The sequence below is a fragment of the Panthera pardus genome, unplaced genomic scaffold (assembly GCF_024362965.1).
Source record: "Panthera pardus isolate Hobbes unplaced genomic scaffold, ASM2436296v1 HiC_scaffold_6, whole genome shotgun sequence".
In the NCBI taxonomy this organism is placed as follows: Eukaryota; Metazoa; Chordata; class Mammalia; order Carnivora; family Felidae; genus Panthera; species Panthera pardus.
Window position 1 is genome coordinate 62842262 of NW_026526991.1, and position 14862 is coordinate 62857123.

Consider the following 14862-nt stretch of genomic DNA (forward strand, 5'->3'; position numbering starts at 1 on the left):
GAGTGTCTGCAGCGTGAGCCTGAGAACCTGGGTGGGTGGGGGGCTCAGGACCTGGTCCTGAGCAGGACCTGGACCAGGCCTGGTCCTGCCCTGGGTAGGGTGTTCCCCATGATGATTAGGGGGCAGGAAGATGGGCTGTGACCAGACATGCCATTGAGATGAACTCAACAGAGTGGTCTTTGATCTTCTCTGGCCAAGCCCAGTTCTCGAAAGGCATAAAAGTGAAGGAGAGCCTGGGACAGCTAGACTTGGAAGGCTCCTCGTTCCTTTGATACTTTCGCTCCTCTGCCTCTTTGGCACCAGCTCCCACCATGACCCAACGATCTTCTGTCACCATCAAGTCAGGAGGCACTCGGAACTTCAGTGCTTCCTCGGCCAGCCTCCTCCCAGGCTGCCGGCCCAGCTTCAGCTCTGTCTCTGTCTCCCAGGGTGGAAAGAGCTTTGGGGGTGGCTTTGGGGGTGGCTTCGGGACCAGGAGCCTCCACAACTTTGGAGGCAGCAAGAGAATCTCCATCAGTGGAGGCTACCGCTCCAACCGGGCCAGCGGTGGGGGCGCTGGCTATGGGCTGGGTCTCGGAGGCATGGGCTACAGGGTTGGGGGAGCCTTCGGTGGGTATGGATTTGGAGCCGGGATGATGCCTGGCTCTGGGGGCATCCAGGAGGTCACCGTCAACCAAAGCCTCCTGACCCCCCTCCACCTGGAGATAGATCCCTCTCTCCAGCGGGTACGAAAGGAGGAGAGGGAACAGATCAAGACCCTCAACAACAAGTTTGCCTCCTTCATTGACAAGGTGAGAGGCAAGTGGTCCCCACTGGGAAAGTTGCTGGTACCCAGGGTATGTGTCTTTTCTGTGCTTTTCTGAGGTCTACTGTGACTTGCCCAGGACCTGTGATCCTGGGGGCTGGGGAGACTGCCGGCCAGATGAAGGAGGGAGTGATTTCCCACCCTGTTGTGGTGGGAGCAGAAAAATGTTCATCTCTGCACTCTAGAGCTGTCTGACCTACTGCAAGGACATTGTTCTTTTGATGGATAATGAATGTGTACTTGGCTTAAAATTAGACAGCAAAAATGGATCGTTTTGAAGGGAAAAGGACAAAGGAAAGAAAGGTTATGAGTTCAGCTCATGGAAGTGGGCTGGGGTCACTTTATCCTGTGCAGTTAATAGAGGCAGTTCCTCCTGTGGTGGCCTCCCTGGTGATTTGGGTATGTCTGTGACTGGCGAGGGGCCGGCTTTCCCACTTTTCTTCTGGTGAGAGCTAAGCTGTGATATCAGCCCTGAGTGCACCCTGCTGGATGCCTGGACTCTTAGGGGTTTCCCCAGGTCCAGGGAAAGAAGCTATTTTGTTTTGCACCACCACTGGTTTACATCTGAGCTGGTTGCTTTTGTTTGGGAAGAAGCCGTTCAAGGGTCTGGAAAGAAGAGTGCCAGACTCTTCCAGCCCAGGCTCTACTGCTAGGAGAACGTTCCCTAACTTCTTGGGCCTCAGTTGGGTTGGACAGACAGACTCCAAGGTGACTGTGCAGGTCTAACAGGCTATGAAATGCTTCATCATATGGTCCCATATCTAACCAAAGGGACTGTTGAAGCAGTGCTTCTTGAGTTTTATCACCCATCCCAGCCCACTTGGCCTGGGGTTTGCACCAAAAGATGTGAGATTTCCAGGAGGCCGGCTCTTAAGGGAACCGTGGGCCCTCCTTTTCTTGGTTTATCTGGAGGATAGTGGAGAAAAAGGGATGTGCTATGGAGGGACTTGGAGTCAGGATTGCCCTCTGGCCTGTGATAAAGGAAGAGAAAGGTGGGAAGGGGAAGTAGGGTGTTTGTTAGAGGCTCTCTGTAGGCACACTGCCATCTTCTCTGTTTGGGAGGCTCCTCTGTTCTCTTCATTCTGAGACTGCGTGTCATTCCAGCTGCTCCCAAAGGAAGGACTTTGTTTAGCGAGAAAGTATTCACATATTCACAGGACTGCCTCCCAGACAAAGGAGCAGATGAGTGCAACTTAAGAAAACCAAATAAGTAGCACAAGACTACAAGGGACCTAGGTTCAGAGGGGGCTTGGCAAGGCCACACAGCTGGCTGTCGACATGGCTGGGATTGTGCCCAGTTCCCCTTAACGCGACGTTAGAGTGACCCATTTCAGCATTCTTGGACTGTATGGGCAACTGAGTTCAGATTCTAGATCTAGAGAAATCACGTAAGAAAGGAAGTGGACAGATTACACTTTCTGCCAAGAACCTCCTGCCCATTTAAGGGGAATCAAAATCCCACCCAGGAACATGGTGGTGGAGTGTTCTTTCCTTCAGCTACCACACATCAGCATGATTTGGTGTATATGGATGATTTCTAGCCTCTCTGGTCCTGGTCTTACTTCTCCCATCTCCAAACCAAGCCACCACCTGCCTCCCAGGCCATTGCACCAACATTTGGGTGGCTTTTGACATTCCAGGCTCCTTCCAGAATGAAGAAGAGGAGCCTGCTACCTGGACTCCAAGGTCTTTCAGGGCCTCTCTGCACTGTTGGTGGGTCCTGTATCCCAGAGCCCTCTGGGGAGGCTGCACAAGGCAGCCCTCACAGTTTCTCTCCTCTGGCTGGGACAGGTACGGTTCCTGGAGCAGCAGAACAAGGTCCTGGAGACCAAATGGAGCCTCCTGCAGGAGCATAAAACCACCAGGGCCAATATCGAGCCCATGTTTGAAGCCTACATCAGCAACCTGAGGCGGCAGCTGGACTGCCTGGGTGGAGAGCGGGCACGGCTAGAGACGGAGCTCAAGAACATGCAGGATGTGGTGGAAGACTTCAAGAACAAGTGAGTGGACCCTCCACCAGCTTCTGGGAGGTCCCTGCTCTGAGGCTCCTGGGAGGCCCTGCTCTCTAGAAGTGTCCAGCCCAGCAGAGAAAGGGGACACAGGCTCAGGGCAGTGAGATGGAATCAGAAAAAGCAAGGGGACCCTGTGGTCAAGAATGTTGAGGCTCTGGGGAGGGGTGGGGCTATAGAGGGTGGTAACTGACATGGTCACAAACAGCAGGATTTGAACAACAATCTGGTAAAGTCTGCAGACAGGAAAGTAAGGCTCTGAGAGAGCAACTATTTCATCCAATGTGATACAAGTGGCAACTCATGAGTTAGGACTTAAACCTCTAGAATCTCACCATCACATTTGTTCCACTTAGTCCCACGGCTAACTTGCACAATGTTTGGGCATCCACCCCAATCCTGGCCAAGACCAGGATCAAAGCAAGAGGAGACCTATCTTCTGCCTCCTCCACGGAACCACACACACACACACACACACACACACACACACCCCACTAAACATGATGGCATGCTCATGCCTATACATTCAAGCAGCTCCTTATTTTTATTGATTTCATTTATTTCTGATGTTCTTTGTCCACACAAAATAAGTAATTTCATAAGCAGTTTCGGTTACGCTTTGTATAATGTAATGAGAGTTCAGGTCTGAACTGAGTTGAAATGGTAGCCACTACCCGCATGCAGCTATTTTAATTTAAATTAATTAAAATTAAATAAAATTTGAATTTAGCTCCTCAGTCACACTAGCCACATCTCAAGTGCTCAGTTGCCACACGTGGCTAACGGGCCCCGTAGCAGATGCAGATATAGAGCATCTCTATCGTCGCAGAAAGTTCTACTGGACAGCACTATAGACTCTAGAGTCAGTGGATTTAGAATCTTGGCTCAACTGCTTACTAACTGAATGACCTCAGACTCTCTGAACCCAGGTCCTTTGTCTGTTAAAGAGGATATTAATAGTGCCCACCTCATAGGGATTGAGAATATTATATCAAAACTTGCATATGAAATACTTGGTAGGGTGACCAGTGCCTGGCACATAGTAAGTGTTAACTATTTTTATTATAGAGATGATTAGGTATGTAATGATGCAGACATAGGCAAGAGAAGCAATTGTAGATGGCTAATTTATAACATGTATGCAAACACGAGGTAACCGTGTTTCAGTCCAAGAAGGCTTCCCGGAGGAGGAGATAGAAAGGTGGAGAAGGAAAGAGACACAGGGGAAAACTACTGGGGCGGGCGGGCTGGGGATCTGTTGAAGAGCATGCTCCCGGCTGGTGGACAGCCATGTTCCTATGGCAGGAATCTAAGAGGCACATGAAGGGAGAGTGACTGTGAGCTGGAAAACACAGAAGACAAGGACAGTTGCGTGGAGTTAGGTGAAGAAAACATGTTCAGGGGCACCTGGGTGGCTCAGTCGGTTGGGCAACTGACCTCGGCTCAGGTCATGATCTCACAGTTTGTGGGTTGGAGCCCCATGTCGGGCTCTGTGCTGACAGCTCAGAACCTGGAGACTGCTTTGGATTCTGTGTCTCCCTCTCTGCCCCTCCCCTGCTCGTTCTCTGTCTCTCAAAAATAAATAAACGTTAAAAAATTAAAAAAAAAAAAGAAAACATGTTCAGATTTAATTAAAAGGCAGCACGAGGAAGCAATAAGGAAAACCACAACAGTTCTCCCAGAGGACTTGGGAGAAGGCATAGTATTGGAAATTCAACGGCAGGAAAGAGCTTCCCTCAGATCCTACTGGACAGCTGAGGCAACATCAAAGCGGGGAGATTCTGGTTATATACATAAGGCGGGATTGTGCTTGGTGGTTTTAAAAAAATAAGGACAAGCCATTCAAAGATGAGAAAAAACCTCTGAGAGGTTAAGTGACCTGCCCCTGGTGACTCAGCTGGTAGGTGGAGGAGATAAAGCCCCAACCCCAGCTGCCCAGAGCTGCTAAAAAGGGTGGGGTTCACTGATGCTCAGGAGGGTTGGGAGGAAAAGGATCACCTAGAGCAGAAGGGGAGCTTCCTTCCCAGAGGCCAGTGTCCCCAGGGGGCGGGGCGAGTGGGGCTGCTCTCGAGGGCCAAACTGAAGAATGAGAAACCTGGGCAGCTGCTGGTGGGAGGGACTGCTTCCTCTCCATGGTTCAGTGCAACTAAGAACAGAGCGGCAAGGCCACATGAGGGCAACACAGGCCACAGGAGCCAGCCAAGGCCTGGGACTGTCTGCCCTGGGTCAGACCATCCTCTCTGTTCTCTTCTGTTTGGCTTGGGGCAATACCAAGGGGGTGAAAAAGGAGGCATGCTGGCCCCTTTATGCAGCCTCAGCCCTCTAAAGATCAGAGCCCTGAGAAATGCAATCTCAGGAGGAATGAGGGGGTGACTCTGCTTCATTGTTGTTTTGGGTTTGAGTTTTGTTTGGGCAGAGGTGGTTGTGTGATTGATTTGGGATGGGAGTGGGACATGTGTAACACAGGAGCTATGCTTCAGTAGCACGTTCTCCATGTCCGTTCTGGAGACCCACACTATCTACCCACCTACAGCCCCCACTGTTTGACCTCACTCCCAGAACCCTGCTCCTAACACCAATCCACTTTTTTTAATTGATTTATAATTAGTATACAATATTACATTAGTTTCAGGTATACAACATGTTAATTCCATATTTTTATATGTTACAAAATGGTCACCTTGACAACCCACTTCTTGATCCTTCCCGCAGGTACGAAGAAGAAATCAACAGGCGCACGGTAGCAGAGAACGAGTTTGTGGTGCTCAAGAAGGTAAGGGGACAGGGTTTCTCCCTCCTGGCGCTGAAGCCCAGGTAGCCCCTTCTGGGAGTGACAGCTGCCACTGAAGCCAGTGGCCTTACAAGTTTTAATCTGTGCAACTAATTTTTGAAGCAGGTTTTACTTCATTTTTTAATGTTTTTTAAAGAGAGGGAGAGATTTTGTGTGGTGTGCACACTCATGGTTGCGTGTGCACGCACGTGTGAGTGAGGGAGAGGCAGAGAGAAAGGGAGAGAGAATCTCAAACAGGCTCCATGCTGTCAGCGCAGAGCCAGATGTAGGGATCAATCCGACCAACTGTGAGATCACGACCCGAGCCAAAATTAAGAGCCAGACCCTTAACCAACTGAGCCACCCAGGGGCCCCAAAGCAGGTCCTACTTTAGAAATGAGAAAACTCAGGCTCAGGCAGGTTAAGTAAGTTGCCCAAGTTTACCCAGATCATCAGCAGTGAGTCAGGATCTGGGACTCCAAAGTCCCAGCTGTAAATCATGACACCAGCTCCTCCCCATGTGGAGTCCCTGTGGGGAGAAACAAGCAAAATGGACCCTGTGCTGAGCTGAGTCTCCAGGACATCAAGTCAGGCTCAGGAGGACAGGGGCAGGACAGGGATCAGCTCCATGGAGTTATGGATCTTCCTGCTCAGCGGGGGCAGGCAGAGGGAAGGGATACCAGCCAGAGCAGGGAGAATGGAGCAGCGGTGTGTAAGGTGCAGGGAGCTGCTGAGAGTGTGAGGAAGGGGGGAGGCCACGGAGGGCGTGGGGAGAGGCTGAGAGAGCCCAGAGGCAGCAGAGGCCCAAGGAGCCAGGATGGAGTTGACCTGATCACATGCAGGTGACAAAAGATATCTGTTCATGTGGCACCAGCTGATGAGTGAGTGGGCATTCCCCAAGAGCCCTGGTCCCCACAGAGTATGGGCCCTCCTGCAAGTTCCACTCCATATCCTGGAACAAAGAAACACCCTCATCCCCGGAAGATGAACTTCTCCAGCCTAACTCCCAGTCAGAGAGGCTGGCTGACCCACGAAGGATGGGATTCAGAGTGACAGCATGTTCTGTGCCCAGGACGTGGACGCTGCCTACATGAACAAGGTGGAGTTGGAGGCCAAGGTGGATGCCTTAATGGATGAAATCAACTTCCTGAGAGCTTTCTATGATGCGGTAAGCAGTGCCAGGTGCTCTCCCCACAAGCGTTGGAGGCTGGGGTCCTGGGCTGGGCACAGAGCCTGACACCTCCTTCCTTCATCTCCTCTCTGCCCTCCACCCCATCCCTGGGCTGGAATTCATGGAACAGATGCTGCCTTCCCTACTAAGGAACAAAATGAGGTTCCCTAGGGCAGCTGGGGGCTCAGATGAGGTGAGAAATTCCACCTTGACCATTTGGACCAAACATGTCTGTTGGTCAGACAAAAAATCCCTATCATTGAATTATACGTGATTTCCACAGACATATCTGAGCAGCCAGGCTCACCCAGTCCAGCTCAGACTTATCAGCTACTCTTCCTAGAGAGGCTGTAGGGTGATGCAATTTCACAAACCAGGTGGCAATTAATGAGCCCTTGGGTGCTTCTAGAAGCACACAACACAACTGCCTGGTTCTTCTGAAGACACATGTTGTCATGCACTGCTGTATGCCAGATACTGTTCTAGGGGCTACAGGGGCAGTGCTGAGCAGACACAACAAGGCGCCTACATTTTTTGGAGCTTCTGTTACAGTAAGAGAGACAGGCAGCACAGAGAGGATCGAAAACTATACCATTTAAGGCATAGCAGGGGCAATGGAAAGAAACAACAAGGAACCGTAGAAAGTAGGAGGTGGGTGATAGTTGAAGAGAAACTGAAGAACTGAGGATCAAAGAATGCCAAGAGGAGGCCATGGTGGCTGGAGGAGAGTGAGTGAGGTAGAGTGGTAGAGATGGGGTCAGTGATGTCAAGGCAGGGGTGCAGGGTGCATTGTGTGCCTCCAAGTGGGCCTGGTAAGGACCCGTGATATGCCTGTGCATTGCATATGTTTGGTGCCCAACAGAAGTTGGTCATGTTCTGGGAGCAGAAACATGGGGTCCATGTATTTGGACAGGCTCAATGACCACCCTGCAGCCCACATAAGGCAAAAAGGCATCATTTTTCTCTTTTTTTTACTCACTTCAATGCTGACAGCTGCAAGCATGTGGGCTGAGACCTCCTGAGCTAGGTCAGCTATCAGAAAACTACTTGGGAAAAACAGATTGTGAAACAACAATGAAATAATAATTTCTTAAAGCAGGAAATACATGAGCGGGGAGAATGGAGCAGTGGCGCTGTTTAATAAACAAAGGAAAGGAATAGTTTCACTTAGATTTCTGCTTTGGACCGATGACTTTCAGGTTTCAAAGTGTGTCAGAATCTTCTAGACATCTTGTTAAAACACCAGTTCTGATTCAGTAAGTCTAGGGTGGGACCCAAAATGTTGCACTTTGAGCAAGTTCCCAGGTGCTGCTGCTGCTGCTGCTGCTGCTGCTGCTGGTCTGAGGATCCCATTTTGGGAACCACCACCTTAGATGATCCTGGAAAGTGATCGTTAGCAAACTGATTGTGGTTTACCTTTTCAAAAATCGTGTTATGTGGATATGAGTTGATTTAATCCTCACGGAAAGCATATGAAGCAATTCTAGGATGAGCCCCTCTGAGACTCAGAGAAGCCATCTAACCTGCTTGGCAGACCTGAGACTCGAATGTGTTGTTCCGGTGCCCTTTCAGCTGTCTCGAGCTGATTTCCATTTCCCATCCCTGAAGGGAGGAAGGAGCCAAGTTGGGAAACAGGATTGAGATGCAGCAGAGTTTCTGGCTCCTCCTGACTCAGTGTTCTGTCATGAGAGGATTTCTTTATCTGGTGTGAAAGGCTGTGTTTTCTCAGAACATGAGACATCCTGGCACTGACAGGTCACAGCAAGGTGCACTCCCTTGATAGTGGGAGTGACTTCTGGAGGATGCTGGCTAGAGTTACTGTGAGGCTGCTCTCTGTCTGCAGATGAGGTGATGATAAGGCTATGGCATAAACTCAGCCATCTCCCTAATGTCCCTCCCATCCCTTCGGGTCTAAACAAGGTGCTGCACCCCAACAGTGCAAGTGAGGTCCTTGATGCCGGGGTCTGTTCCCCTGGCCACCATCTCCCAACACACACACCCTGCTTCAGCTCTTTATTTTGTCCCCCAACACAGGAGCTGGCTCAGCTTCAGGCCCAGATCTCAGAAACCTCCGTGGTGCTGTCCATGGACAACAACCGCAAGCTGGACCTGGACAGCATCATCTCTGAGGTCAAGGCCCAGTATGAGGACATCGCCAACCGCAGCCGGGCCGAGGCCGAGTCCTGGTACCAGATCAAGGTGAGGGGTCAAGGCCAAGTCCATGAAATAATCTTAGAGAACTGGGATTTCAAAGGCGAATTAGGTCAACAGCCTTGTCCTCTCAGGTGTCCCAGTCTGATGGGGTCAAAGGGATAGGCGTTCAGCCTGGGGCTGTCCCTCCATCAGGAGCACCCCTTGGGCAGCACTGTCAGGACCTGAGGGAACAGCCAGATGAAGGCAGGAGGCAGTCAGTCCTCTTCCAGGGAGGAGGATAGACACACTTCCAATGCCCTGTGGAGGACAGCAAGGGACAGCTGGATGGTACCACCCATCAGCGCCAGCAGGAGCAAGACAGGCAAGATGGGAACAAGAGCAAGGCCTAGTCTCCTGGATCCAGAGAAGAGAGGTTCAGCTGGCAGTGGCTGAGGGACTGGGAGCAAAGGCTGGACATGGGCTACACAATAAGATCTTCCAGGTTAGAGCTGGGTGGGGGTCACAAATGTGAAAAAAGCTTTAAAATCAGAGAGTGACAAGCACCCCTGTATGCTGCCGAGCTTCTGAGGATAAGACCTCTGATGTGGAGGGTCTTCCAGGCACAGACAGGAAGGGTCCAGCTGTGGGCTGGAGCCCGCGGACATGGAGAGTGAAGGACAGAGCCAAGAGACCATGCAGATGGAATTAGATGGAAAGTAGCAGTGGGGGCAAATGGAGGCACCGCCAAGCAGTGTGCTGGAAGCTGTTGGGCCCTGAGAAGCCACGGCCATGCTTTCTCTGGCCTGACGGCCCCTGCCTCTTGACTCCCCTGCCCCCAGTATGAGGAGCTGCAGCGGTCTGCTGGCCGCCACGGGGACGACCTCCGCACCACCAAGATGGAGATCTCCGAGCTGAACCGTGTGATGCAGAGACTGCGCTCTGAGATTGATAACCTGAAGAAACAGGTAAAGCTGAGCTCCCAGAGGACAGTCTATTCATGTACCTGCCCGCCTGGGCCTGGTCCCAATTCAGCCCATGCACAGAGAAGCCTCCCCAGATACGTGACTGCCCAGGAATGTAACTGTGCAGTCTTCCACCACTCCGGGGATGTTGGGCCCCCCTCTAGGGAAGAGTCTGTCCTCTGGGGGCATACAAGACAAAACTATCCAGAGAAGTGTGGCATTGGAAAGGACCCCCCCGCCAAATCATTTTATCCATTATAGCTAAGTCTCAGATTATCCAAGGAGGACAGAGATGGCTCTCATTTTTATTTTTTATTTTAATTTAATGTTTATTTATTTTTGAAAGAGAGAGATAGAGCATGAGTGGGGGAGGGCAAGAGAGAGAGGGAGACACAGAATCCAAAGCAGGTCCCAGGCTCTGAGCTGTCAGTACAGAGTCCAACACGGGGCTCGAACTCACAAACCACAAGATCATGATCTGAGCCAAAGTCGGACACTAAACCGACTGAGCCACCCAGATGCCCCAATTATTTTTAAAGATGATGAGGCTCCCACCTCCTTTCCATGAAATCCATTTCAGGAAATCCTCCCATATTTTTAACCTAAAACACACATCTTACTGCACTGTCTGTGGGCGAGCTCACAAACCCCTGTGTGCTCCTGGCAGTGTACCACGCTCCAGAACGCAATCGCTGATGCCGAGCAGCGTGGGGAGCTGGCCCTCAAGGACGCCAAGCACAAGCTGGCCGAGCTGGAGGACGCCCTTCAAAAGGCCAAGCAGGACATGGCCCGGCAGCTGCGGGAGTACCAGGAGCTCATGAACGTCAAGCTGGCCCTGGACATCGAGATCGCCACCTACCGCAAGCTGCTGGAGGGCGAGGAGTGCAGGTGAGAGGCTCAAACAGATGCCACTAGGGCAACAAACACCACAGACACCAAGAGCCCTACAGTGTCGGCCCCAGACAGAAAGTGCAAGGGCAGAAACGAGGTTAAAATGCAGCTGCTCCCCAGAGGCACCCTGCAGTCTCAGCCATTCCCATAGTTCCTTTTGGACCCACGGCAGAGGGTCAAGGAGACAGGTGTCGGGGAGAGGTGGCCCACGACTACCTAGAAGGCCATAAGCAGAGCCGTTCCAGCCCACACCCATGACAAATGACGCCACACAGTCGTTGAACCTCAGGGGCTCTGTGTTTGCCCAGAGATACCTACAATCTGACTGTCCCTTTCTAGTGAACACATGTCCTTCCCCATTTCTCTATGTACTTTCCCTTGGTCTGTCTTCTAGATTTCCCTCATGGATTCATATTAGCTAGATGAACAAAAGGCTTGCTAAGCACAGGGCCTGGCACACAGAAAGCACTCCGTGCTGACAGCTATAAATGCAAAGAGCCCAGGGTTCTTCAGCTTCTCAGCAAATTAAAATGTCTCTCTCTCTTCCCCCCTGCAACAGACTCACTGGGGAAGGTGTCGGACCTGTGAACATCTGTGAGTAAATGTCTTGGGATAATAGAAAAGTGGGAGTCAAAACAGAAAGCAATAGCATCAGTACCAGGGATTTGGTGATAGATGTGGGCAGGGATGCCTTTAAGACCCTCTCAAGGGCTCTGTGAAGACCCCTTTCTTCTTTGGCCTTTCCTTTCTGTGGGGTCAAGAGAGACCTGTGGTGATACCTCACCCCCCAGGGCCTGTCCCAGTGTGGTCACGTGTCCACAGGAAGGACTCTACTGTGGTCTCAGAGGACCTGAGCTACAGGACAGGACAGACAACTCGCAGAGTGGTGGCTTAGCTAGTTCTGGCAGGAAATCAAATGCACCCAGCTAACAAGAGGCTACTAAGCTGGTTAAATGGAAGGAGGCATATCTAGAATTGAAGCAAATTCACCAAACAAGTAGAGCAGTGACTGACCCGGCTTGGCCTCGGCTCGCAGAGGGGAGAGCAGGAAGAATCATCTCACGGAATAGTCCAGCAGGGTGAGGGGACATTCAGGGAGCACTGAGTCCTGGGCACGAGAATTAGAGTCTCCTTGGGCCCCGTGTGGCTCAGACCACCAAGGGAGGCCAGAAAGCCAGGCTGGGGAGAGCTCAAACCCAGCTGATAACAGGGACGGGTTTGCTTCACCTGGAGAAATGGACACACAGAGGGGAGGTCAAAGAGGCATCTTCAAATGTTTGACAGGCGGTGGAGAGCCACATCCCAAGGTAGTGAGCTCCCCATCACTGAACATATTTGAGCAGGTACTACAAACCATTGACTTTCAGTGATGTGGCATAGGTGATTCCAACTGGGGGAGGTGCATCTGGATGGCCTTTGGGCCTGTTCCAGTGGGGAGCTTAGGATCCCGCCTAGGAGAGGAGAACTCGTGCTCCATCCAATAGGAGAGGCCCGTGGAGAGGAGGAAGGAGCACAGAGCAGGTGTGACCCTGGGCATGCTGCCTGATGTCTCTGCACCTCCGTTTTTCCTCTGTGGCACGGAGGCGATGGGAGTAATAGTGTCCTCTCGGGCACGTTGAGATCAACGTGCTCACAGCTGTGAAGGTGCTCTGAAAACTGCGCAGTCCCTCAATTGGAATGCTCAGTGTGGAGCAGCGTGTGACGGGGACAGTGAGTCCGTGCCCGCCCTCTCTGACCCCTGCCCCGGGTCCGAGGAGTCTCCTGTTCCCTAAGAAAGCACCGCAGGAGGGAGCCCACCTGGGCTGAGAGCCAGGGAGGGGGGTCTTGGGGACTCGGAGGAGAGTGCCAGCGTGCCCTGTGCCTTCTCTCCACAGCTGTGGTCTCCTCCACCGGAGGCACAGGCTACAGTGCAGGTGGCGGTGGCCTCTGTGTGGCCGGAGGCGGCTACAGCAGCAGCCTGGGCTACGGCGGGGGAGGCGGCTTTAGCTCCACCAGTGGCCGCAGCATGAGTGGCAGCAGCTCCAGCATGCGTATCATCTCCAAGACGTCATCCACCAAGAAGAGTTACAGGAGCTAAAGGGCCCCGCCAGCCTCGGCTACCCCCTCAAGGTCCCCAATGCCCAACCCTAAGGCCTGCCGCTTTGCTGATGCTCCATGCACACAATCAACAGCCAGAGGCGAGGGGAGTGGTCTGTGAGTTCTAAGGTCACCTTGCCCATCCCTCTGTCTCAAGGAGGTACTCCCCTTGCTCCTCATCCCAGAGCCCTCCAAAGTCCCCAGGCATCCAATCCAACTAACGCTGACTCAACTGCTCTGTGCCAAGACCCAGGCTAGGACTTTGCCCGTCGGTGGCTTCCAGAGCAAGGATGAAGAAGTAGGGTCTTCCTCTCCCCATCCAAGCCGAGTCCACTGCACCCATACTCCTTTATGGGGGAGGGGTGAGTTTAGGATTGACCTTGGTACCCCCAAAGAAGTTGAGTGTAATCTCGGCCAGAGTTCACACGTGTGTGCTCTCTCACCGCACACAGAACCGTCTCCTGCATGCCCCCCTCACACCAGGAAATGTTGCCAACCTGGCCGGCATATTGTGTCCTCACCTCCTGCCTTCTTGTCCCCACCCAGCCACCAGCCACTTCCCCTGACAACTCCCACCATCAGAATATTGGAATAAGAAATCAACACCACACAAAACATTACCAACTCAATTATTCATGCTAGAATAGAATAATTTTATCAAGAACCCAAAAGTTCTCCATGGCCTAGGACTATGTTCCATGATCGTTCCTAGCCAAATGCCTTCAAATCAGCCTCATTGAAGCCAATATTAGAATTACTGCCCCACACAGAACCACCCTGCTGCTGAGTGGGAGGGAGGCAGGCTCACGCCAGGCTGTGGGAAGGCAGCGAGGCAGAAGGTGCACCAGGTAAGGGAGTCCAGTTGGCCTGTGTTAGAACTGCCCTGGGAGAATCCCCCTGCAGAATAATCCTCCGGGCTCAGGAGTCTTTCTCCATCCTCTGTGGTAGCCATGTCCCTTTTCTGGAAAGTTCTCTTTCCTGCTTACTTTTCTCTTTCCACCTTCTCATCCACCCTCCCTCCTTATTCTCCTCCTTCCCCACCATATGTGACTCCTCTCCCGGTCCCTCCTCTCCGCCCCTTTCTTTTCTCCCTCTCCCACTCATCCGTTTGGCAATAGATCTCCTGCTCCCTCTCTCCTGACCTTTCTTTCTCTATCTCCCTGTCTCTGAAATATCTACAGTGTGGATTTTCCTGTCCCCAGCCTTGGCTGCAACCACAACTCTTAAGGCAATCCACCAAACCCCCTGCCCCACAGGGAAGACCTAAGAGGGCAGACACGGGAGAGGGGCAGTCCTCCCCCTGTGTCTTTCCTCACTCTCAGAGGATGCTTGCTCGGCCTGTGAAGGAAGCAGAGGTAGGGGAACAGTGAAAGAGGGGAACCACGTAGGCACAGAGATCTTTCCCTACTTGAAGAACTGTGAGCCTTCCCAATACCTGCCACGTATTCAAGACCAAAATGCATTCCAAAAGCAGGCAGGGACTGGCTGCCAGCTGTAGACATGAAGACAGGAGAGAAAAAAGTCACCCCGCTCTGATCGTCTCAAACCCTTCTGAACTGCCTGCTCCCCATGCCTGCCTGTTTCCTAAAATTGCTTCAATAAAGTGTCACCGAGCTCTCTAGGTCTTGGTGGAGTCTGCATCCTATCTCACATTCTGGGCAACATTGGACCTGGTGTTATCCTGGAGCACTTGCCTTCCACCCACAACAAATCCAGGGAAGCATCCTACTCTCTGTTCCCAAGCTCTGGTCCTGGGCTCCAGGGAACCCAACGCATCATGGCAACATACTCTGGTCTACCTAGGGGTGGAGGGGGAAGGCTCTCCAGTCTGGCTTCTTGGTGTCTCCAGCACTGTCTCCTGGGCCCACCTCTGGGACTCTTACCCGAGGGTGGAATGGGAATCCCCTTTTTCTGACATCATGCAACAAGACCCACCCCACCCCACCTCTGCCTCCCACCATTGCCCACAGCCCCTTGTTATACCCCTGACATCCCCAAGCCCTGCTTGCCCTCCCCAGCACTCTAGGACCCAAAGTTAAGACTAT

General features: G+C 52.2%; 1 protein-coding gene across 1 annotated transcript; it reads left to right on the forward strand.

Moving 5' to 3' along the window:
• The first annotated feature begins 161 nt into the window (after positions 1-161).
• Positions 162-14440, forward strand: LOC109249158 (keratin, type II cytoskeletal 5-like). Its single transcript, XM_019419456.2, has 9 exons — positions 162-791; positions 2597-2805; positions 5527-5587; positions 6657-6752; positions 8790-8954; positions 9728-9853; positions 10518-10738; positions 11301-11335; positions 12616-14440. The coding sequence occupies exons 1-9, from the start codon at positions 312-314 to the stop codon at positions 12816-12818; spliced, it is 1596 nt and encodes a 531-aa protein (XP_019275001.2). The 5' UTR covers positions 162-311; the 3' UTR covers positions 12819-14440.
• Positions 14441-14862: the final 422 nt, after the last annotated feature.

What these genes read in the sequence shown, in the direction of transcription:
- LOC109249158 (XM_019419456.2), top strand. Translation starts at nt 312, where the DNA reads ATGACCCAACGATCTTCTGTCACCATCAAGTCAGGAGGCACTCGGAAC. An exon ending in AGTTTGTGGTGCTCAAGAAG is followed by an intron (nt 5,588 to 6,656) that starts GTAAGGGGACAG and finishes TTCTGTGCCCAG; the next exon opens with GACGTGGACGCTGCCTACAT. An exon ending in AGTCCTGGTACCAGATCAAG is followed by an intron (nt 8,955 to 9,727) that starts GTGAGGGGTCAA and finishes CCCTGCCCCCAG; the next exon opens with TATGAGGAGCTGCAGCGGTC.